The following is a 26,603-nucleotide window of genomic DNA, read 5'->3' as shown; positions in this document are numbered from 1 at the left end:
AAACTATCTCAAAACTCTAGAAGTCATTTCTGCTTCATAAACCACAAGATGCGTCACACAGACTAGATTACTGTAATATATACAGTATATATCTTTTTTTTTTTTACCCAAGAGATCTAGTATGTGGGCGGCACGGTGGTGTAGTGGTTAGCGCTGTCACCTCACAGCAAGAAGGTCCGGGTTCAAGCCCCAGTGAGGGCCTTTCTGTGTGGAGTTTGCATGTTGTCCGTGTGGGTTTCCTCCAGGTGCTCTGGTTTCCCCCACAGTGCAAAGACATGCAGGTTAGGTTAACTGGTGACTCTAAGCCCATGTTTACATTAGACCGTATCAGCGGATCATCAGATTAACGTTTTTAAAACGATTAGTGTGCACACAGCAACACCAATACACGATTTGCGTGCACACAGCAATACCAATACACGGATACGCTCGGCTCCGCAGGCATCCTGCGCTCAAAATCACTCCGCCCTGAACAGCGAGTGCCCTCTGGAGGGTGCGCACTCCGGCCTTGCGCAGCTCACAGAGCACGCGAGTGAAGTGAACAAGCTGTGTTTTCGGGACTGAGCCGCTGTGTGTGTGGTCCCAGTGCATATCACTTACCACTTGCAAGTGGAAGGATGGCAAGCCTAAAGACAATCATAACTACACAATGGGCAGTATTTGCATCAGTATTTGCAGTATTTTCATACTTTTATACTCTTTAATGAAAGGTGATACAAGGCGGAAGTCCGCGCCGTTTTTCAGCAGTCGCGTCACATGACCAACGCCAGCGAATCAGGAAGGTGGATGTCACAGTGACGTTGTCCAATGAGACGCCAGCTAGAGCTCAGCACAGCGTATCCGCGTATTCTGAATGTTTACACAGCACCGGAGCTGACACGATCTGGATTGAATACGTGGACGCTGGCGGATTCCCGTTTCCCGGCGTTTCCAGGCGGTTTAATGTAAACGGACAGTGCATCCGCGAAAAAAACGAGACAGATACGGTCTAATGTAAACGTAGCCTAAATTGACCGTAGGTGTGAATGTGAATGGTTGTCGGTGTGAATGTGAGTGTGAATGGTTGTCTGTGTCTATGTGTCAGCCCTGTGATGACCTGGCAACTTGTCCAGGGTGTACCCCGCCTTTCGCCTGTAGTCAGCTGGGATAGGCTCCAGCTTGCCTGCAACCCTGTAGAACAGGATAAAGTGGCTAGAGATAATGAGATGAGATGAGATCTAGTATGTCTCCTACCAGAATCACATTACACTGTTTCTTCAATTCCTTTATTGAGTGTCTGTCTGTATGTTTAACACTAATTATTCAAATTAATTTCAAATTATTTTATACTGTTATAAACAGAGTTGATTATTTCTGTCAGGTCGACACCAGAATCGGCAAGAATATCTGTTTCACAAAACATACTGCGGTATGGACTATACTTTGCAACACCCATGACGGTCATGTTCACAGTCACTAGACTTCTGATGCTATGTTCCATTTACCTCCAGAAGTTACCAACAAGCCAGAAAACCAATTAGCAATACCAGTTCTAGCCATTGTTAACTATTGTTGGCTATACAGCCCTCAGCCCAACCCCCAACCTGGAGGACCAGTGGGTGGGATCACTCTTCATCTGCTCCCTACCCTTCGATCTATTTGGCATGGATGGCAATACCAAGAGTACTAGACATTATACTCTAGCTGACATAGCTCCAGGAATCATTAGGGTATGCAAGCCGCCTCACCATAAACAAAGTGGTGATCTCGATCAAGACAGAATAAACAGTATATTACTCCAGATTTTTATTGTTGATGCGCAGAGCAGCCATTTTGGATTTTGAAGTTGGGGTTGGTGAGGTTCCTCCGACTTTGAGTTGAAACTCCAACTTCAGGGGGTGTTTCAGTTGACATTTCTGACTGTGAACATGGAAATCCAAACTTCCCAGTACAAATGGAACGTACCATAATCATGCACACCTTTACATTACATTACTGGCATTTAGCAGATGCTCTTATCCAAGTCAAGTCAAGTTTAGTTGTATAGCACTTTTAACAACAGACACTGTCGCAAAGCAGCTTTACAGAAAATTAAAGACTTTCAACATGAGCTAATTTTATCCCTAATTTATCTCCAATGAGCAAACCTGTGCCGACGGTGGCAAGGAAAAATGCCCTCAGATGACACGAGGAAGAAACCTTGAGAGGAACCAGACTCAAAAGGGAACCCATCCTCATTTGGGTGATAACAGACAACATGATTATAAATAACTCACTTCTATAATGGTGTCCTACAATGTCTTGCAAAAGTATTTATCCCCCCTGGTGTTTGTCCTGTTTTGTCGCATTATAAGCTGGAATTAAAATGGATGTTGGGGGGGGAGGGGTGAGCACCATTTGATTTACACAACATGCCTACCACTTTAAAGGTGAAAATTGTTGTTTTATTGTGACACAAATGATAATGAAGACGAAAAATCAGAAATCTGGAGTGTACACAGGTATTCCCTCCCCTCCCAAGAAAAAAGTCGATACTTTGTAGAACCACCTTTTGCTGCAATTACAGCTGGAAGTCTCTTGGGGTATGTCTCTCTTAGCTTAGCACATCTAGCCACTGGGATTTTTGTCCATTCCTCAAGGCAAAACTGCTGCAACTCCTTCAAGTTAGATGGGTTGCACTGGTGTACAGCAATCTTCAAGTTATGCCACAGATTCTCAATTTGATTGATATCTGGACTTTGACTAGGCCATTCCAAGACATTTAAATGTTTAAACCACTCCAGTGTAGCTTTAGTAGTAAGTTTCAGGTCATTGTCGTGTTGGAACATGAACCTTCATCCCAGTCTCAAACCTCTGGCTGACTCAAACAGGTTTTCCTCTAGAATTGCCTTGTGCCATCCATCTTTCCTTTAGTCCTGACCAGCTTTCCTGTCCCTGAAGATGAAAAATATCTCCACAACATGATGCTACCACTACCATGCTTCACTGTAGGAATGGTGTTCTCAGGGTAATGGGAAGTGTTGGGTTTGCGCCACACATAGGATTTCCCATGATGGCCAAAAAGATCAATTTTAGTCCCATTTTACCAGAGAATCTTCTCCCATGTGTTTGGGGAGTCTGCCACATGCTGTTGGGCAAACTCCAAATGCGTTTTCTTAAGCAATTACTTTTTTCTGGCCACTCTTCCATAAAGCCCCGCTCTGTGGAGTGCACAGTTTAAAGTGGTCCTATGGACAGATACTCCCATTGCCACTGTGGATCTTTGCTGCTCCTTCAGTGTTATCTTTGGTGTCTTTGTTGCATCTCTGATTAATGCCCTCATTGCCTGGTCTGTGAGAATTTGTGAGCAGCCTTCTCTTTTCAGGTTTGCTATAATGGATTTAATGGTGCTCTGTAGGATATTTAAAGTTTGGGATATTTTTTATAACCCAACCCTGATCGATACTTCTCCACAACTTTGTCTCTGAGGTGTTTGGAGTGCTGCTCGGTTTTCATGTTGCTTGCTTAGTAGTGTTGCAGAGTCAGGGTCCTTCCAGAGCAGGTTGATTTATACAGACATCATGTGGAAGATCATGTGACACTTTGATTGTACACAGGTTGATCTTAACTGACTAATTATGTGACTTATGAAGTTAATTGGTTAGATCAGTTCTTATTTAGGGGTTTCATACAAAAGGAGGTGAATACCTATGCACACTCCAGATTTCTGGGTTTTTTTTTTTCATCTTAATTATTGTTTGTGTCACAATAAAACAGCAATTTGCACCTTTAAAGTGGTTGGCATGTTGTATAAATCAAATGGTGCAAAGCCTCCAAAATCCACTTTAATTCCAGCTTGTAATGCAACAAAACAGGACAAATATGAAAGGGGCTCAATACTTTTGCAAGACACTGTATATAGTCACAAAAAATAACTCTGTAACCAGGAAAATCATTATAGTTTTGCATGAAGTCTGTTTGTTGAAGTTCATTGATAGAAACTTGAGTGCAAATCTGTTAATGTCAATTGCAGTCCTAAAGTTAGCAAGTCAACTGTAGTCCTCAGCCATAAATGTATCCAGAGTGACATACAACATACCCAGAGCAGCCTGGGGAGCAGTTGGGAGTTAGGCAGAGGTGGAAAAACTGGATTGACAAAGTAAAAGTCCTGCTTAGGTTTTCCTTCTGCCTGTGCTCTCAACACAGGTGATTTCACCAATTAGCTCATCAACCTGGCTTAGGGGATGTGGTAATTAGGATCAGCTGGTTCATTGAATTGGCTGGAGCAAAAATGTGGCAGGGTTTTTACTTTCTGCACCCGGGTTTTTCCACCTCTGGAGTTAGGTGCCTTTTTCAAGGGCACTTCAGCCATTCTTGCCTGTCCAGATAATCCAACTGGCAACCTTTTGGTCCCAAAGATGCTTCTCTAACCATTAGGTCATGGCCATGAACACAATAACTACCACACAGTACTGTGTTTGAGAATGGCATTTTAACATCCACACTGCTAAGTAACACTCAGTGTACATTTCCCTGAACTTACCAAGCCTTGATTTCTGTCTACTGTTATTCAGGTTTTGACTTTGCTCTGTTACCAGTTTGTGATTTTGGACTTTGCCCTCATATTGATGTTTACTAATTATATGACCTTTTGCCTGTTTATTGGACCATGTTTTATTCTTTTGAATATTCTTTTGGATTTGTTCCCCAGTCTCTTTGATATAAATTCAAACTGCATTTGCATCTGCCGTTGCCTCCTTCTTATGGCAATTTCCCAGCAGTGTCTCATCCCAAAGTGGCTTGTTCCTCTTATGCCACAGCAGTTTGCCAGTGCTAACAATTTTGTATTTTGTATTTAGTAAACAACATCATGCCATACGTTAGCTGCATATAGTTATGTTTGATGTTATAGAACATCCAAAAAAAAAAAAAACTCAAGGTTAATATGACCAAAAATAAAGTTCAGCTCAAGGTGGAAATTTTTATTACTGATTATAAAAAAAAAAAGTATTAAGCATTATGGACTAAGACTCTATAAATAAGAAATATGTAAATGTCTCCTCACAGAAAACTTCACCATATAAACACGATTGCAGACATTTTTAATCTGTTTATATCGGCTGTCCATCTTCCAAGCCCCTGCATAAGTTGTCACAAAGAAGGTTTGTTACATTTTATGATTTTTTTTTAACAAAATGGAATAAACATGTTCATATACTAGTATCTAATATGCCAAAACTACTGTCAGAGTTGATGTTATAGAAAGTTACTGAACACTTTCTGAACCAGAATCAAACATTAAATGTGGTATAATACATTTTACTATCTTCATAATCTTGACACTTTACCTTCCAGATATGTGCGTACTGTGTCATTAAGATCATTAAAGAATAGAGTCATTGAAAATGCTGGAGTCTTTGGGCACCAGGAGTCAAATGTGTAAGTATGTGAACTTTCATTAAATAGTGAAAGAACTATTGACAAAAGTGTTAAACCCTTTAAAATCCCAGGAGCAGTCATCAGGTCTTCACTATTAAATATGCTGGGAATTTACTGAGTTGAAATTCAGTGAATTGCTGAAGTGTAGGTGGAGAGGAAGGTGGCATTAGAGAGTTGGACCTTACCTTGGTCTATTACAGTTATTATATTAATTAAAAGAGACCAAACGTGACATGTAAGAAGCAAAGGCAAAACCTTATCCAGTGTAATGGCTGCAAAACATTACATACTCTAGCCCTCACAATTATAGAAGCAACATCAGGGTTGTTTGTTGTGGGGTTTTTTTTGTTTGTTTTTTAACACCATACTTGTCATATTAGATGAAGACTTTTTCCCTGACCAAAATAATTGTGCAGGATTTAGGCGCAGCAGGAAGATGTGATCTTTTCTTATTTATTGTGCTTCATTAACAAATAAATGGAAGCATAATTTGTGTCTAGACCTTCTGTACATTTTTGCTCTGAAGAAAAAAATATTTTTAACAGCTGTGCTCAAATGGCCACTTAGAAGAAGAACTCAGAGTGACCATTAGGAAATTAAGGACCATTAGGATCAGCTAGGGGACTAAAGACATCACAGAGTCAGCAAGCTAGCCCATTCAAACTGTTCAATCATTCTTGTTTCATGTCACAGGTTTTAATTAACCACTGAAAGGCTTTAGGAACATACTATCACTGGTGGATGACAGCTAACATCTGCATTGACCGGACTTTCTTAATTATCTGATTTTTTGTCAAATATAGCTGTCTTCACTCAGGCACTGCAATAATTTAATAGATTTAATTTCTGTTTGAAGGAATACAAGCTAACATGGTGAGCTTATTTTGTTGACCTACTTTCTGAACATCACATTTGAGATTTCAGCATGGCCATGGTGTTTGGCTGAATGTAAAATGTTTGAATGTGTGAAACACATCTTGGACAGACAATGGTGTAGTTCAGTCTTCTAAAAAGGCCTGGAAATCAAATGCAACCATGATTGATTCTTCTTAATTATGTAGGTGTCCTAACTAAAAAGTATTCCTATTTTGCTGTATCTACCAAGAGATTAACAGTAACAAAAAAATAATCCTGACTACAACATATTAATGAAAAGAGACTTACCAAATTACTTTCAGAGTTTAAATACACCATGCACAATATCTCTATAAAATAAAATGAAGTTCAATTACAGACATGGTTCCCCCCCCAGAGGCCTTGAAGCCATTTCTGTACAGGTCCTGTAAGGCCCTTCAGGTTTCCCTTATGAGAATCTTCTTAGATTGGTTATAGAGACAACACTGAACCTCATTAATGAGAGTGAAACCTCATTTTCCCACATTGCATCATTTTTCTGACTGCATTACAATTAGACTGGATTTTCTATACAGCTCTAAATAATACTCTGATCAATAACAGCTGTTTTTAATTGTTTGGATTTGGTGTGCATTTTCCTGTTTTTATCCAAATGCATTAAAGCTTATAGCCATATGAGAATAAGATCTCCAGCCAAAGCCTTATACCCGATTCACATTCAGTCAAAACTGTATATTTTCCGCTATTATGCTGTAATGGTGTGCTGTGGGAATGGGGAATGGGAGCAAAACAGTAAAGTCAAAACATTAATTTATCCCCTGGCAACCTAGTAACATTTATGGAAATCTTTTGCCATGGCTCCAGTGGGAATCAGAACCATCAGAATAATGTGTTGTGACTGGTCATGATGTTGCTGGCAGTGATGCAAATGATGATATAGCGATATTATGATAGAAGTATTTATATTATATGGACATGAGTGTTTTACTGGGAAATAGGCCTCTCATGTTGTTCATACGAGCTACATCCATATGGAGAATCAAAGCCATGACATAAATCTATACATGTCACTCGTGAGAAAATCAATGAATTGTTTTGATAAATTTGGGTACTTTTTGTTTGTGAATGTGCCTGTATAATAAAAAGAAAATCACATGTTGGCTTGGAGATATGAAGTTTATCTTCTTGTATTGAAAAACTCACATTTTTCATCCAAAATATGTCATGGATCTGAATGACATATTTAAATAATATTGGCGGGTGTTGAGTGGCATATCAGATATATTCCATTCAGCTAGCATGATATTGAACGAGTGAAAGACAAGTTCAGTATCATGCTAGCTGAATGGAATATATCTGATATACCATGAAAAAAAGCCAGCCAATATTATTATATACTCTCTTTTTTCCAGTTTTTCAATGTCCGTTAGTATGTTTTTCTCTAGTAAAGAGAGGGGAACTGTCAGAGCCTTCTAGGCCTTCAGAGAAGGCCCAAACATATCAGCATTTCAAATGTTATATTTAATTTCTTTCATTACCTCCGCCAAGGAGGTTATGTTTTCGGTAGCGTTGGTTTGTTTGTTTGTTGGTTGGTTTGTCTATTAGCAACATTACGGAAAAAGTTATGAACGGATTGCTCTGAAATTTTTTCCAGAGGTGTGACTGGGAACAAGTAACAATCCATTAAATTTTGGTGGTGATCCGGATCACCGTCTGGATCCCAGAATTTTTTAAAGGATTCTTGGCGGAGGTCTGCGCTCTCTGAGTGCTTTTCTAGTTCTTTAATTGCTTTCATTCTTTCTTTATAATTATTCTCTTCTAATTCTAATTTGGCCTCATTTTTTATCAAATTTGCTTTAGAAATGAAAGGGTTACTGTCCTGAAAACATTAAAATAGAGTTATCCAGTGAGATTTTTTTTGTTTCTTATCTCTAAGCAGAGAAGAGTTTAGAGCTGGCTCACTCATTGGTTCGGACTTCGTTACTGAGACAGAAGGCAGTGTATGTTTATGTAGGAAGTGACAGATGAATTAACCAATTAGATTTTGATTTATAGTGGGCGGGACCAAAAATTTATCACCCTAGGCCTTCTCAAAGGCCAACACTACCTTAACCACGAGTCGGTGCAAGTCATCTTCCAGCCGGTGTAGTGTTTATCAGTAGTGTTAGCGAATGCTAATAAAGCGGTCAAGCCAGTGCTATCAGGAGCAAGTAGCACAGGCTAATGACCAAGAAACTAAGATTTCTGTGTCCAGACTCTTCTTCCATGCATGCTCACCACAGTATTTTTCACTTACACTTAAGTATTGATTTTCCTATGTAATTTACTTTGTTACTTTTAAAATCTACATCGACAACTACACACAACAGAGCTACCTGGTAGCCTGCCACGAATCTCTTACAAAATCCTTTGCCCTGTTGCTTTTTTGGTGTGTCCAACTAAGTTTTGGCTAAGCTGAAGTCCCAGCTCTAATAGTAACAGTTTGCCACTGCTTGTAAATATGCATGAAGAATATCTAATGAAGTTTTGGTAGCCTTTTGGGTGTTCAACACGTCTTTCTCTTTCGCGGTGAACAAAGAAATGCTTCTGTGCATGCGCAGCAGAAAACTTTCTCACTGAATATTTGCATTAGCTCCGACATGTGACGTCATGTTATCTTAACAACCATGCAATGTTCTCATCTCATCTCATTATCTCTAGCTGCTTTATCCTGTTCTACAGGGTCGCAGGCAAGCTGGAGCCTGTCCCAGCTGACTACGGGCGAAAGGCAGGGTACACCCTGGACAAGTCACCAGGTCATCACAGGGCTGACACATAGACACAGACAACCATTCACATTCACACCTACGGTCAATTTAGAGTCACCAGTTAACCTAACCTTCATGTCTTTGGACTGTGGGGGAAACCGGAGCACCCGGAGCAAACCCACGCGGACACAGGGAGAACATGCAAACTCCGCACAGAAAGGCCCTCGCTGGCCATGGGGCCCATGCAATATTGTAAACCATATTCAACATTCTCCATGGGGTAGAGGGACGTAATACACAGAATAAGCGATATGCAAACAATTTTGCATGCTATCAAACCAAATGAATGAAACCTGCTAGAAGGGAATAGGATACATGTTTTTATTCCATGGAAAAAGTGTCCTGTATGTATAATAATTACAGATATTTCACTCTGATGACATCACTCCCCATGCTTTCCTGCTGACTAGACGCGCGTTGTCAAAATGGTGAACCAGTTTAAAATGAAAATTCTTTTGATCAACTTGTGTATTTTTGTAAAGAACATTACACAGTGGCATGAAAATATGAAGTTTAGCTTCTTGTGTTGAAAAATATATCACTTGTTCGCTTCGCTCACTCATGATATGTACATTCACCACTCGAAGATAAACTTCATATCTTTGTGCAACCATGTAATATCCTCTATATACTGTGTCAGTGAAAAGCAACCAGTGGAAAACTCAAAACAAAGAAAACATTGGCAGACATAAGCAAAAATATCCTGAATAGAATTTGCTTGAGCAAAACAAATATTCAGAAACAGGAAGAGATTCTCTCAACAGAGATGTGACATGGCTCGACTGTGCCATGTTGATAATTAGCTAATGTCTCAGCTTGGGCTTTTCAAAAACGATGGACTTGCCACCTCATCAATTATATGTCATATCTGGTCTTGTATGCTTTTCATGTCTCGTGGAGGTTGATGCTCCGTAGAATTTCATTCAATATAGTCAAATGGGAATACACAATATCTGTTACTTTTCCATTATGGAAGACTGAGTGGGAATGAAAATTTATCTATCCTGTATTGTTTACAATAGTACAATAATGGAGTTGTACGTGAAAGGGACTCTAAAAAAAAAAAAAACAGCAGCCACAGTTCATTAGTGATTACAGCCAGTGTCATAGATGTAAAAATAACAAATTATACAGAATTTTATTCTCCCCATGCGCTTCTGTTTATTCATAGCTAAATAAAAAGGTCTAAGAGGAGGAGGAAAGCTGCTTTTCCACTTTTGCAAAACATCTACAGTAAGTAACATCCTGCCTCAGACAGAGAGTGTGTCAAAGTCGATAAATCCTCGTCACGTCTCTGCTGGGGGCTAATTTTAGATGAGTGTGTTCAAACAGCCTTGCCACCATGAGTTAGCTCACAAACCACACATATCCACAGGTTACCTTGGCAGTAAGTGAATGGTCATTTGGAAAAGGTCCAAGATCGATGGCCCATGCTGTTCTCGCTCGATGAGCATTAGCCTCCTTTTGTGAGTGAGAGCTGCTCACTCCCAGATTTGTTGATTACTTTGTTGTGGTAAATCAGCCCAGAGGAGGTGCCCTGAGCTGTGAAAATCTAATATGACTTGCTAATCCAAAAAAAAAAAAGTTCTGCCAACCTCTTTGATTACTTTGCTATTTTCCAGTACTGCTAACAGCCTGCACACAATTTAGTCATAAATCTAACACAGGCTATTTATGTAACTTATACCACATATGATGTGTTATTATGAAAAGTGTATTAATGTAATGTTAAGTGTTTAGAGAAAATAAGCCAATAGTACTGACTGTATACTGTATTTTAGACAGTGCACTGATTAAAACCATGTTTTTGTATGTTTTGCAGAAAACAAGGACTATGATGCATATTTGTCCTACACTAAAGTGGAGCCGGAACAGTGGAGCCAAGAGACTAGAGAAGAGGAACGTTTTGCCCTGGAGATTCTTCCTGATGTTCTGGAAAAACATTATGGGTATAAACTCTTCATCCCAGACAGGGATTTGATTCCTACTGGAAGTAAGTTCAGCTCTACAACCATGAAATTCCATGTACATTTCTCACAGCGTCCGTGTGTATGTATGTTCAGCTGTTTGGAAATACCCATCGGATATCTCTGTGCCTAAATTCTGGAAAAAAGTGTTTTTTTCCCCTCCTTTTTCATTTTCAAGATGTCTCATACCTTGTTAGCTAGGTGAATGTGATTAGTTGTTAGATAGCTACATGAGACGCGCATCATCAGTGCTGTTTATGATCAGATAACAGTTGTCCAAAAGTCCATGACTCTTCTATGCTTTTATGTCATCATCTAAGCAGAGAAGAGCATGGGCACACTTTGTACAGACAACCTTTTAAAATGTTTAATTAACCTAATAAAAAGATGTTAATACGTAACAAGAAATTCAGCTGAACAGAAGTGACTGTATGAATCAGTGATTCCTTGTTGATGTTATCGTAAAGAGAGATCAGTCAAGTGCAGAGATGACGATGAGGCTTATGTGAGGCATTTAACACAGGTGATGAGACAGAGACTGCTGAAAGTTGACAGTTGTTTATCAAAGTTATTTTTCACTAAGCAAACTCGAAAATACTAGAACTTTGCTTGAGGTTGAAATTCACTATTTAGCTAAAAGTTTGTAAAACAAATGTGGTTCTTTACCAATGTGTTGCCGCAAAGTTCGAAGCACACAATTGTCCAGAATGTCTTTATGCTGTAGAATTAGTTTCCCTTTACTATAACCCATGGCTTAAACATGTCCCAGCATGACAATGCTCCTGTGCACAAAGCAAACTCCATGAAGACATAGTGTGTTAAGGTTGGAGTGGAAGAACTTGAGTGTCCTGCATAGAGCCCTGACTGAACTCAATCCCACTGAACATGTTTGGGATGAATTGGAATGTTGACTGCACCCCAGACCTCACTCAACATCAATACCTGATCTCACAAATGCTCGTATGGCTGAATGATCACAAATATCCACTCCAAAATCTAGAAGAGTGGAGGTTATTATAGAATAAATATTATAGAATAAATAGTAAAGAAGGACTACACATGGAATGGGATGTCCACAAACTTTTGGCCATATAGTGTATTCTATATCGTAAGTATGTGGACACTAACCCTATGGGCGCTGTGTGAGACGGCTGCCTCTCCAGTAGCTCTTATCTTAATTTCCCTGAGGGAACCGTCCCAAAGGGATCAATAAAGTTTTATCTAATCTAAACTAATATGTCTTCACATGTGCATGTATCTGATTGATTATTTGTATTGTATGTGGTTGTATGTCTATGATAGTGTCTCTAGTCCTCTCATAAATGTGTCTCTCATTTAAACTTATTTTATTCCATGAGTCATGTATGTTGTGCCATCACACCAGCGTCAGTCATTGTCTCAAACTTCATTTTAATTTCAAATCCAGAGTACATTCTATAAAGGAACTTCATTGCTGGAGGACCTCATTAGAATTTTGCCACTCTTCCATGGCATTACCTGCTTTCATTACTTCTAGTTGGCAAATGACGTTAACATGCTTCTGTGCATCCATGTCTGTCAGGGTCTGTATGTGGGGGAAAACCTCATACCCCATTGCTGTTTGGTTGACATAAGTTACAGGTTATTAGAGCTGTTTTCATCATCTTTGTTTCTTTCATTTTTGACCACTTTGCGTCACCTTTCATCATCACTGTGTGTGTGTGTGTGTGTGTGTGTGTGTGTGTGTGTGTGTGTGTGAGAGAGATTGAAGAACACACAGGGTTAATAAAGCCCAATCTGACACCTTGATTTAATTTACAATTCATTTTTGCAGTTATAAAGTATTTGGAGTTTTGAAGTCTCAGGCTTTGGACTTGTTCATCATCATATTCATTTCTTGTTAATAACTCAATAATAGTTGATAAGCATGGATTTAATTGGGGTAAAGACCCAGAATGAGGTGCAAGAGATACTTAGAGTTAGTAGCAGAATTATTGGCACCCTTGTTGAAGATGGATGAAAATGGTTGTGAAGGAAATTTAATTTCCACAATATATATAGTGCTCAGCATAAATGAGTACACCCCCTTTGAAAAGTAACATTTTAAACAATATCTCAGTGAACACAAACAATTTCCAAAATGTTGACAAGACAAAGTTTAATATAACATCTGTTTAACTTATAATGTGAAAGTAAGGTTAATAATATAACTTAGATTACACATTTTTTCAGTTTTACTCAGATTAGGGTGGTGCAAAAATGAGTGCACCCCACAACAAAAACTACTACATGTAGTACTTTGTATGGCCTCCATGATTTTTAATGACAGCACCAAGTCTTCTAGGCATGGAATGAACAAGTTGGCGACATTTTGCAACATCAATCTTTTTCCATTCTTTAACAATGACCTCTTTTAGTGACTGGATGCTGGATGGAGAGTGATGCTCAACTTGTCTCCTCAGAATTCCCCAAAGAAAATAATTTCTTTACACCACAAAGGTGAAGGCTACAAGAAGATCAGCAAAGCTTTACTTATCAGTCAGAATACTGTAGCAAAAGTGGTACAAAAATTTAAGAAAGATGGAACTGCAACCATCTCACAGAGACGTCCAAGTCATCCATGAAAGTTAACACCTCAACAGGAGCGTCTTCTGATGAGAAGGGTTGAAGAAAATTGGCATGCAAGTTCACTGCAGTTATCTAAAGAAATAGAAAGCCAAACTGGGGTGACTATTTCCTGTGACACAATACGGCGTACACTGAAGAGGAATGGCATGCATGGATGCCATCCATGAAAGAAGCCTCTTCTAAAGCCCAGGCACAAAAAACCCTGCCTAGAGTTTGCCAGGGCCCATGCTGACAAAGATGAAGACTACTGGGACTCTATACTCTGTGATGAGACCAAGATAAATGTTTTTGGAACTGATGGCTTCAAAACTGTATGGCGTCGCAAAGGTGAGGAATACAAAGAAAAATGCATGGTGCCTACAGTGAAACATGGTGGTGGCAGTGCCCTTATGTGGGGCTGCATGAATGCTGCTGGTGTCGGGGAGCTGCATTTCATTGATGGCATCATGAATTCACAGATGTATTGCTCTATACTCAAAGAGAAGATGCTACCATCACTCCATGCCATTGGTTGTTGTGCATTTTTCCAACATGACTAAACACACATCTAAGGCCACTGTTGGATTTCTGAAGAAGAACAGGGTGAAAGTGATTCAGTGGCCAAGTATGTCTCCTGATCTGAACCCAATCGAACACCTATGGGGAATTCTGAAGAGACAAGTTGAGCATCACTCTCCATCCAGCATCCAGTCACTAAAAGAGGTCATTGTTGAAGAATGGAAAAAGATTGATGTTGCAAAATGTCGCCAACTTGTTCATTCTCATGCCTAGAAGACTTGGTGCTGTCATTAAAAATCATGGAGGCCATACAAAGTACTAGATGTAGTAGTTTTTTTTGTGGGGTTACTCATTTTTGCACCACCCTAATTTGAGTAAAACTGAAAAAATGTGTAATCTAAGTTATATTATTAACCTTACTTTCACATTATAAGTTAAACAGATGTTATATTAAACTTTGTCTTGTCAACATTTTGTTAATTGTTTGTGTTCATTGAGATATTGTTTAAAATGTTACTTTTCAAAGGGAGTGTACTCATTTACGCTGAGCACTGTAGTTATTGTTTTAATGATCATTTTATACTTATTTTAGGAGCATCATAAAATGTAATTCACAACACATTATGCTATGCTACATTTTATGTAAATACATGAGCATGCACATATCAAAGATTATTACACACTGCCACTGAAAATCTTTTTAGTCAACAAAGGCCTTTGTTTGGCCTTTGTTTACATCTTCATTTCCATCTCTTGGTTTGATCTGTGTGTATGTAAAAATGTAAAATAAGTCTCAGTGCTCTGTCTTGAGGTGGCTTAATTGTGTAATTCTTGTAAAACTTTTCAAACAAGCACAAAAAGTAACTTCTATATGCTTTGTTAGCCCTGCAGTGCCAATAAGTCCCATATTAAACTCAGAAAAACTGGTGGGTTTGTTTATTTATTTGTTTATTTATTTATGTATTTATTGGAAATGCCAAATCAAAAAGCTGGTGCCAGTTTCTCTTCTGTGGAAGTCCCTACACTCTTGCTGTGATAAGTTACTGCTGAGTCTTTTGATCACACTTTGAATACTATAATTATTTATGTTTAGGTTTCACCAATGATCATTTCCAGGATGACACGAGACTCCTTAGAGGTACAGCTTTCACCAACTTTTTTCAGCAGTTGTAGGGTTTTTTTTGTTGTTGTTTTTCACTTTTCAGACATGGCTGGCTCAGCGTTTAGACTAAATTGGGATCCAGGTCTGGCGCAGTGCAAGCTCAAGGGCCAAGGTGATAAATATGATATGAGACACTCAGACGCTTCTCAAGAGCTTACAGTGTCTTGCTTACAATATTCATCCCCCTTGATGTTTGTCCTGTTTTGTTGCATGACAAGATGGAATTAATATTGATTTTTGGGGGGTTATTACCATTTGATTTACACAACATGCCTACCACTTTAAAGGTGCAAATTGTTGTTTTATTGTGACACAAACAATAATTAAGATGAAAAAAACAGAAATGTGGAATGTGCATAGGTATTCACCCCCTTCATATGAAACCCCTCAATAAGAGCTGGTCCAACCAATTGACTTCATAAGTCACATAATTAGTTGATTAAGATCCAACTGTGTGCAATCAAAGTGTCATATGATCTGTCACATGATGTCTGTGTAAATCAACCTGTTCTGGAAGGATCCTGACACTGCAACACTACTAAGCAAGCAACATGAAAACCAAGGAGTACTCCAAACAGGTCAGAGAAAAAGTTGTGAAGTATAGATCAGGGGTGGGTTATAAAAAATATCCCAAGCTTTGAATATCCCACGGAACACCATTAAATCCATTATAGCAAAATGGGAAGAATATGGCACCACTACAAACCTGAGAAGGGAAGGCCACCCACCAAAACTCACAGACCAGGCAAGGAGGGTGTTAATCAGAGATGCAATAAAGACACCAAAGATAACACTGAAGGAGCTGCAAAGATCCACAGTGGAGATGGGAGTATCTGTCCATAGGATCACTTTAAGCCGTACACTCCACAGAGCGGACCTTTATGGAAGAGTGGCCAGAAAAAAGTTATTGCTTGAGAAAACATGCTTGGAGTTTGCCCAACAGCATGTGGCAGACTCCCCAAACACTTGGAAGATGATTCTCTGGTCAAATGGGACTAAAATGTATCTTTTTGGCCATCATGAGAAATGCCATGTGTGGCACAAACCCAACACACTGAGAACACCATTCCTACAATGAAGCATGATGTGATAATTCCCTGATGTGGGTGGAGTACAGAAGTACGGCAGGCGGGGGCAAGTGTTCAGCAATTGTTTATTGTTATAGCTTTTCAGCTTACTTGCTCAACCAGGACATGAACACACACACACACAAGTGTACACTGTCGTGTTCTGGTCCCAACCAACCCTCCTCTGCTCTCAACTCCTCTTATGCTCCATCACTGCAAGAGAAAAACATACCCACACAAACACACACATTAATTGCCACCAGGTTTAATGACTTGGCCAGTTACCTTCCCTGACCCCGCCCTCCATTCACAAATTGATGCTCGGCCACACCCCCACTGCCACATACCCCCACCACCCAACTCAGGCCAGGGAGCTATCCAGCCTGCAGCGGACCCCCCGCGACGGGATAGGAAGTCCGCTACCACCGTCTTCACCCCCGGTCTGTGCACCACCTCGAATTTGAACGGCTGGAGGGTGAGATACCAATGGGTGATCCACACGTTGGCATCCTTCATGCGGTAGAGCCACTGGTGGGGCGCTTGGTCCAAACAGAGGGTGGAAGGGCATCACAGTAGGTAGTATTGGAGGGCGAGGACTGCCCACTTGATGGCTAGACACTCCTTCTCGATGGTGCTGTGTGCGTGTTCTCGATGGTGCTGTATTTGGTTTCATGCATCAAAAGCTTGCGGCTGATGTACAGTAAGTTCCTCGCCCTCCACCTTCTGGGACAGAACGGCCCCTAGCCCCCTGTCCGATGCGTCCGTCTGTAAAATAAAAAGGAGAGAAATGTCAGAGGAGTGTAAAAGTGGACCCCCACAAGTGCAGCTTTTACTTTAGAGAAAGCCTGTTGGCATTGCTCCGTCCACTGGACCAGATCTGGTGCTCCCTTTTTAGTGAGATCAGTCAGCGAGCTGGTGATTTCCAAATAATTAGGTATGAACCTAAGATAGTAGCCAGCCAGCCCCAGGAACTGTCTCACCCCCTTTTTGGTCTTGGGCCTCGGGCAAGCCACAATCCCTGCAATCTTGTTAATTTGGGGACACACCTGCCCATGACCCAAGTGGAAACCCAGATACCATACTTCCACCCACCCAATTGCACACTTTTTCGGGTAAGCGGTGAGACCCACATGTCTCGGTGACTTTAAGACGGCCCTAAGGTGTTCAAGGTGCCGCGGCCAATCATGACTATAGATAATGATGTCATTGAGGTATGCTGCCGCGTAAGCAGCGTGAGGGTGGAGAATCCTGTCCATGAGCCGCTGGAACGTCGCAGGAGCCCCAAATAATCCAAAAGGAAGTGTGACGAATTGGTGTAACCCAAACGGTGTGGAAAAGGCCATTTTTTTTCTCGGGATAGAGGAGTCAAGGGGATCTACCAATATCCTTTCATTAGATCCAGTGTCGAATAAAAGCAAGCAGCACCTAACCAATCGAGCAACACATCAATGCGAGGCATTGGGTATGCATCAAATTTAGACACCGCGTTGACCTTTCTATATTCCACACAGAATCGGACCGACACATCAGATTTGGGAACAAGGACCACTGGGCTGCTCCAGTCACTATGGGACTCCTCAATTATGCCCATTTCGAGCATGGCCTTGAGTTCATCCCGGACCACCTGTTTTTTGTGTTTGGGCAAGCGGTAAGGGTGGCTCCGCACCACCACCCCCAGGGGCGTCTCAATGTGGTGTTCTATGAGGTGGGTGCAGCTGGGCAGGGGTGAGAACATGTCAGAGAACTCCCTCTGCAACTTGGCCACCTCCATGAGTTGGGCCAGTGAAAGGTGGTCTCCACAGGGGACCAGAGTGGCTTGAGAAGTTAATAATTTTTTTTTTTGGTACCTCCGGCCCCAGCTCCACCTTCTCTGGGACTACCGACACCAACGCCACAGGGACCTCCTTATTCCAACATTAACAGGTTGAGGAGGTAAATTTGCAATGCCCCACCCCTGTCCATATGCCTCACCGCATAGTTGATGTCCCCGACTTGCCATATGACCTTGAAGGGCCCTTGCCACTTGGTGATTAATTTGGAGTTCAACATGAACAATAATATGAGCACTTTGTCTCCTGGTGTGAATTCTCTAAGGCACGTGCCCCTGTCATACAGTTGGACTTGACGTTCTTGTGCCTGCCGCAAATTCTCCTGGGTTAAGTGAATGAGTTTTGCGCGCAGGTCAAGAATGTATTGAATTTCATTCTTGCTAGGCGAAGGTCCCTCCTCCCAATTTTCACACAACACATCCAAAATGCCGCGCAGCTTACGCCCATATAATAATTCAAACGGTGAAAACCCTGTGGGGGCTTACGGGACCTCTCAAATTGCAAATAACAGGGGCTTGAGCCATTTATCCCAATTACATGCATCCTCATTTACAAATTTCTGAATTAAGTTCTTGAGTGTCTGATTAAACCATTCTACTAAACCATCCATTTGTGGGTGATAGACACTGGTGCGGATAGGCTGAATTCCCAATAACCCATACAGTTCATGCAGTGTGCATGACATAAACACAGTGCCTTGGTCTGTCAGGATTTCTTTCGGAATCCTGACCCAGGAGACAATATGGAAGAGTGCTTCCACAATACTGTGTACAGAGATACTGCAGAGAGGCGCCGCTTCCGGATATCGCATTGCATAGTCTACCAGGACTAAAATTACACGATATTCCCATGCTGACCAGTCTAATGGCCCAACGAGATACATCCCAATTCTCTCAAAAGGGGTCTCAATTAGAGGGAAAGGGCACAAAGGCGCATTTGGAGTGGCTGCAGGATTTGCTAATTGGCATTCGTGGCATGCCGCACACCACCGATGGAATCCCTGGCCAATAGAACCGGGCCATTATTCGGGCTAGTGTTTTATCCTGCCCTAAGTGTCCGGCCATGGGATTAAAGTGAGCTGCATGGAATACGAGTTCCCTACATCTCTTTGGGATTAATAACGGAGTTATTTGTTCACCAGTTTGAGTGTTCTGCATCACTTGATACAACCTATCCTTAATAATAGCAAAATAGGGGAAGGCTGGTGTCGCGCTGGAGAATTTGACCATTGATTACTCTCACTTGGTCAAATGCATGACACAGAGTTTCGTCTCGCATCTGCTCTAACAAGAATTCCTCAAGGGAATCCCTGAGAGAAGGAGGAGGGGAAGGCTGCTCCTCACTTCTCATGTCGCCTTGACGTGGAGCTGACGTAGACAGCTCTGTGACAGCTTCTCCAGCCAATGCCAGACTGGGACCTTCCAGTGGCGTATTAATGCAGGACCCACCGCTTATCATGTGTTCCATTTGTTCTTTAAACCCAGGCAAATCAGTCCCCAAAATCAGCGAGTGGGTGAGACAAGGATTAACCATTGCCTTTACTCTATGCTTTTCTCCCCAAAATAGAATGTGGACACTAAAGGGTAGTTGTGAACATCCCCATGCACACACAATACCTTCACCACTTGTGCTGTCCCCAATACCTCACCTTGCACCAGGCTTTGGTGGATTGGGGTCTGGTTGCAGCCGGAATTCACCAAGGCATGATATGTATCCCCTTGTACACTTATCGGTATGTGATACGCTCCAGCCCAATCGAGGGCAGTTTCTGGCACATCAGGGATCCAGACCACCACTCCCAACTCCATCACGGAGCACTGACTTTGAAGATGTCCCGATTAGATTAGATTAGATTAGATTAGATTAGATTAGATTAGATAAAACTTTATTGATCCCTTTGGGAGGGTTCCCTCAGGGAAATTAAGATTCCAGCAGCATCATTACAGATAAACAGAGAAAAGAAATAGAGAAAAACTTCTGGATAAATTAAATTAAATTAAGTATTTACATATACAAATATAAAAAGAATAAGATATGGGGAAGAGAGGAAGGGGGAAAGAGAGGAGGGGAAAAAAAGGGAAAAGGGGGGCAGCAGGAGAGATATTGCGCTTTATATTGCACATTATATTGCACATTGTCCAGTATTGCTTATTGTTAGGCTAGGCTACTGCTCCTTCCCGTCCTCTGTCCTCCTGTTACCCCTCCTCCCCCCCAGAGAGGAGTTCTACAGTCTGATGGCATGAGAGACAGGCCACATGGCATGGGACGATTCCCCACAGCGTCAGCATACCGGCCCAGGCTCTCCCTCTGCACCGGTGGTATGGACGTCACTCACCTGAAGGGGAGAAGACACAGACATGGAATGGGAAAACAAGAGGATACCACGGGTGCATTGGACCTGCTGGGGTGGAGCCGGCCCCCGCCTCCGCGGTGGGGGAACAGGGAGAGGACAGGAAGCAGAGGGAGAGAGAGAGAAAAGAGGAGAAGAGGAAACACATCTTCCTGCCGTCGGAACCGCTGCCATTTGGTCCTCTGCCAGCTCTATGGCTTGTTCCAGCAACGCTGGGTGATGACACTGGACCCACTCTGCCGTTCCTTCCGGAAGTCATGCGTGAACTGCTCCAGTGTCACCAGGTCGATAATTCCTTCGGCGTTACGGTCATCCACCCTCAGCCACCGTCGGCAGGCGTCCCGGAGCTGTTGGCTGAATGCAAACGGTCGGCCGACCTCCTCCAACTTCAGCGCCCAGAAGCACTGATGCTGTTGTTCTCGGGAGTGGCCAACATGCTGTAGAATGGCTCGCTTCAAGTCAGCATAGATGAGTCGGCTGTCAGTGGGGAGCTGCAGTGCAGTAAGCTGTGCCTCGCCAGTCAGCAGCAGAAGTAGGCGAACTGTGCGCTGCTCAACTAGCCACCCGCACACTTCAGCTGCTTGCTCAAAGAGCGCGAGGAAGGCTTCCGGTTCATTGTGCAGATCTTTGTTAGGGTGAGGTGGGGAGGGTCCGCTGCGGTGGCAGTCAAGGACCCCACCTACGCAAGCAGGTGTCAGAATGCCTGGTGGTCTTCTTGCTGGGCCAGCATCAAGGCCTCCAAGCATTGTTCTTGTTCCTTCCAGAGGGCGATCAGTGCTTGATGCTCGTTCTGTTGGGCTGTGGCGAGGGCTTCATGCCCTCGCCACAGCCCAAGGGCATTGAGGTCCTTGAACGGCGAGGACTCCATGGATGGGCTCCCTTCTGTACATCTGGATTTTGGCCCTACTGTGATAATTCCCTGATGTGGGTGGAGTGCAGAAGTATGGCAGGCGGGGGCTAGTGTTCAACAATCGTTTATTATAGCTTTTCAGCTTACTTGCTCAACCAGGACATGAACACACACACACACACACACACACACACACACACACACACACACAAGCGTACACCATTGTGTTCTGGTCCCAACCAACCCTCTTCTGCTCTCCTACTCCTCTTATGCTCCATCACTGCAAGAAACACCCACACAAACACATTAATTGACACCAGGTGTAATGACTCGGCCACTTACCTTCCCTGACCCTACCCTCCATTCATAAACCATGGTAGTGGCAGCGTCATGCTGTGGAGATGTTTTTCATCTGCAGGAACAAGAAAGCTGGTCAGGACTGAAGGCAAGATGGATGGCACTAAATACAGGGCAATTCTGGAGGAAAACCTGTTTGAGTCAGCCAGAGGTTTGCGACTGGGATGAAGGTTTACATTCTAGCAGGACAATGACCCAACAATTTTCACCTTTAAAGTGGTAGGCATGTTGTATAAATCAAATGGTGCTAACCCCCAAAAATCCATTTTAATTCCAGCTTGTAATGCGATAAAACAGGACAAACACCAAGGGAGATAAATAATTTTGTAAGACACTGTATTTCTGTAATATCAGCTCACTTTTAGTAAACTTGGTATCAGACATGCCACAGACAGTGAAGACAAAGAGGATGCATGAGTGCAGTGTGTGGGAGTTGATACAGAGTAAGAGAGACAAACCGAAATCTAAGAGTAAGATGGAAGTGAAATACAAAGAGAGAAAGACAGACACAAAGTAAGTAGTAACACTTTAAAATGTCATTTTTTTTCTTGTATTAAGAAACAGTTTGCTTTTTTGAGTGTTTTTTGTGGGTCTCAGAATCTGTCTTGATCTCTTGATGACTAAATCCCAAATAAATGGCACACGAAACACACTTTGCACACTGCAAAAAAATTATATCTTAGGAATTGAAAATATCTTGAAAATAGTTGAAACAATGTAGCATTTCCTATTAGAAGAATACAAGCCACCAATTCTGAGATTAAACCTAGTTCTAGATTGCAACCAACTTATTCTAAGATGTCTTATCAAGTAAAAATATCTGTCCATGCAGAAAGATAATTTCACTAGTATTAAGTAATTTTCTTCTCAAATTCAGTTTTCAATTTTTTGCAGTGCACAGTCCAAAGTGGCAGCAAAGTGTTGTGCTTTGTTGTCTTATTTGTCTTTTTGAGATTGATAGAAACATATAGCATTGGTTTTGCATTTAAGTGTTATTGTTGTTTCTGATTAAGCCTGCAGTTGAGTCCTTGAATGTGGCTCTGGCTTTCTTTGTTAAGCCATTCAGTCAGCGCAAAACAGTAGATTCAGATTTTGGGCTGAAAACTGGCTCTTAGAGAATGCCTGTGCTTCTGTTTTATGTCATGTCCTCATTGTGTGTGTTTGTCCTGTTTTGTGTAAATTGTCTCACATTAATGCATTTGAAATGACATTATAAATGCTTTAAATATGTACCTGATAGAATGAGACAGTACAACAGCATTCTCAGGACACATCATTAATGCTGCATACAGTGGTGCTTGAAAGTTTGTGAACCCTTTAGAATTTTCTATATTTCTGCATAAATATGACCTAAAACATTATCAGATTTTCACACAAGTCCTAAAAGTAGATAAAGAGAACCCAGTTAAACAAATGAGACAAAAATATTGTACTTGGTCATTTATGTATTGAGGAAACTGATCCAATATTACATATCTGTGAGTGGCAAAAGTATGTGAACCTTTGCTTTCAGTATCTGGTGTGACCCCCTTGTGCAGCAATAACTGCAACTAAACGTTGGTGTCTGTTGATCAGTCCTGCACACTGGCTTGGAGGAATTTTAGCCCATTCCTCTGTACAGAACAGCTTCAACTCTGGGATGTTGGTGGGTTTCCTCACATGAACTGCTCGCTTCAGGTCCTTCCACAACATTTCGATTGGATTAAGGTCAGGACTTTGGCTTGGCCATTCCAAAACATTAACTTTATTCTTCTTTAACCATTCTTTGGTAGAATGACTCATGTGCTTAGGGTCGTTGTCTTGCTGCATGACCCACCTTCTCTTGAGATTCAGTTCATGGACAGACATCCTGACATTTTCCTTTAGAATTCGCTGGTATAATTCAGAATTCATTGTTCCATCAACGATAACAAGCCATCCTGGCCCAGATGCAGCAAAACAGGCCTGAACCATGATACTACCACCACCATGTTTCACAGATGGGATAAGGATCTTATGCTGAAATGCAGTGTTTTCCTTTCTCCAAACATAACGCTTCTCATTTAAACCAAAAAGTTCTATTTTGGTCTCATCCATCCACAAAACATTTTTCCAATAGCCTTCTGGCTTGTCCATGTGATCTTTAGCAAACTGCAGATGAGCAGCAATGTTCTTTTTGGAGAGCAGTGGCTTTCTCCTTGCAACCCTGCCATGCACACCATTGTTGTTCAGTGTTCTCCTGATTGTGGACTCATGAACATTAACATTAGCCAATGTGAGAGAGGCCTTCAGTTGCTTAGAAGTTATCCTGAGGTCCTTTGTGACATCGCTGACTATTACACACCTTGCTCTTGGAGTGATCTTTGTTGGTCGACCACTCCTGGGGAGGGTAACAATGGTCTTGAATTTCCTCCATTTGTACACAATCTGTCTGACTGTGGATTGGTGGAGTCTAAACTCTTTAGAGATGGTTTTGTAACCTTTTCCAGCCTGATGAGCATCAACAACGCTTTTTCTGAGGTCCTCAGAAATCTCCTTTGTTCGTGCCATGATACACTTCCACAAACATGTGTTGTGAGGATCAGACTTTGATAGATCCCTGTTCTTTAAATAAAACAGGGTGCCCACTCACACCTGATTGCCATCCCATTGATTGAAAACACCTGACTCTAATTTCACCTTCAAATTAACTGTTAATCCTAGAGGTTCACATACTTTTGCCACTCACAGATATGTAATATCGGATCATTTTCCTCAATAAATAAATGACCAAGTATAATATTTTTGTCTCATTTGTTTAACTGGGTTCTCTTTATCTACTTTTAGGACTTGTGTGAAAATCTGATGATGTTTTAGGTCATATTTTTGCAGAAATATAGAAAATTCTAAAGGGTTCACAAACTTTCAAGCACCACTGTATTTAACCACGTGCCTATAATATCCTTAGATCCTTATTTCTTCCTCTTTTCCATCTCTTTCCTCTCTGCCTAAGCCTACATTGAAGATGTTGCACGCTGCGTGGACCAGAGCAGGCGGCTCATCATCGTCATGACACCAAGCTATGTGGTGCGGCGTGGCTGGAGCATCTTCGAGCTGGAGACACGTCTGCGCAGCATGCTGGCGAGCGGCGAGATCAAGGTGATCCTGATTGAGTGTGCCGAGCTGCGCGACACCATCAATTACCAGGAGGTGGAGGCACTTAAGCACACCATTAAGCTGCTCACCGTCATCCGCTGGCCCGGGCCTGAGGGCAGCAAGCTGGAAAGCAAGTTCTGGAAGCGGCTACGGTACGAGATGCCATTCAAGCGACGTGAGCATCCACTCTCACACGAGCTCTCGCATGAGCTCTCACATGAGCAGGCACTGGATGCTGGTGAGCTGCAGAGTGTCTCGGCTCTCTCAATGGCTGCGGCCACCTCCACGGCTGTGGCCACGGCACGACCCGAGTTGCGCTCTGCCTTCCGCAACAGCAGCTGCCACGCTCCTCTCGGACAGAAACACTACTACCGCAGTTACGGGTATGACATGCCACCGCTGGCGACGCTGGGCACCCATCATACCTACTGCAACATCCCTATGACTCTGCTAAACGGACAGCGAACACAGGGCAAAGCACAGCGCACCGAGCAGCAGCAACAGCTGGAAGAGCAGCACGCCAATAACGCGATGTTGCCACTGCTACCACGTGAGACAAGCATCTCCAGCGTCATCTGGTGACATCTGGTACTAGAAAAAGACTATTTTTTAGCAACAGTCTTTAGAACCTTGGTGACACCTTTAGTAATGTCAATAAAAAAAAACAAACAGATCATATGGACCGCTGTTGCTGCTGTTGAACTTTCATTCACAGGCATAAACAAAATGAGAAGTCCAGGTTCACTGGGCCTGAATATGTTTAAGCTGTGAGTGCAAAGGTCTATAAAAAAAAAAATACACACACACAGAGAAGCTGCTGCGTTTCAGACCTTCACACACACTCTCTCTCTCTCTCTCTCTCTCTCTCTCTCTCTCTCTCACACACACACTCTCTCTCTCTCTCAAGGAATACAGGGTCTTGTACATATATTTGAGATTTCTTTGTAGCATTGGTATTTTTTTCAGTTACATTTCTGTTCTTTTACTTTTTATCATCCAAATGTTTTGTATCTATTTTTTTTAATTATCATTATGATATATATATTTTTCTTGACGAGATCTGTAAGGCATAAAGATTTTTTTTTTTTGCATTTTCCTCAAAATGTACTTTTCAAGTTTGTCTTTTTTTTTTTTTTTTAAAGTGTTTTGGGATTTGTGGCATTGTGATGTTTTCTTTGAGAGAATATCGTTATGTTGTATTTTTTTTTCTTTGGTTGACGGTTGAACAGTGGGTATCTCAGTTTTTAGAGACTCATGAACAAAACTCGATTATGCAAAAAGAGCAGAAGTCTGGGAGTTAATTTTCTTCCTGAACAAATGACCAAGCAGAAGACACGAGAGGAAGCAAAATGCCTCGACATGATGATGATCTAGTGTCTCTGTACTCTCTTTCTCTCTCTCTCATGAAATATTAATTATTTCTATCAAAAAGAGAAAACCAACAGCTTTGCTGTTTAGCTTGGTAGTTAAAAAAACATTCACCATTAAAAAAAAACTATTATTTTAAAAGAAAGAAGTATATTTTTATAACAACAAAAAATGCCTGGAAAGACATAGTCACATTTCATTCCACTAAACAGAGGTGTAGAGTGGTTTGTTTGCATAAAGACCTACCTTTAATTTGAAAGTTAAAAATGAAAGTACTTTTCATTTGTTTTTGTCAAAGTCTTAAATCAGGGATGGGTGAAGGGGTAAGAGGGGAAAAAGTATATTTGTGTTTTTATCTTATACATGGCAAAAGTG

The 26,603-nt window shown here is 41.6% G+C and overlaps 1 protein-coding gene across 1 annotated transcript in view; it reads left to right on the top strand.

Moving 5' to 3' along the window:
- il1rapl1b (interleukin 1 receptor accessory protein-like 1b) overlaps positions 1–25,442 on the top strand; it is a 1,244,729-nt gene extending 1,219,287 nt beyond the window's left edge. Inside the window, exons 10-11 of the mRNA XM_060911511.1 lie at positions 10,882–11,052; positions 24,718–25,442. Coding sequence (XP_060767494.1) covers positions 10,882–11,052; positions 24,718–25,442 — 896 coding nt within the window. The remainder of the gene's footprint in view (positions 1–10,881; positions 11,053–24,717) is intronic.
- Positions 25,443–26,603: the final 1,161 nt, after the last annotated feature.

The sequence above is a fragment of the Neoarius graeffei genome, chromosome 27, assembly GCF_027579695.1.
Source record: "Neoarius graeffei isolate fNeoGra1 chromosome 27, fNeoGra1.pri, whole genome shotgun sequence".
Taxonomy (NCBI): Eukaryota; Metazoa; Chordata; class Actinopteri; order Siluriformes; family Ariidae; genus Neoarius; species Neoarius graeffei.
Note: the sequence above shows the minus strand (reverse complement) of the source record. Positions and strands in the feature narration are given on the sequence as shown.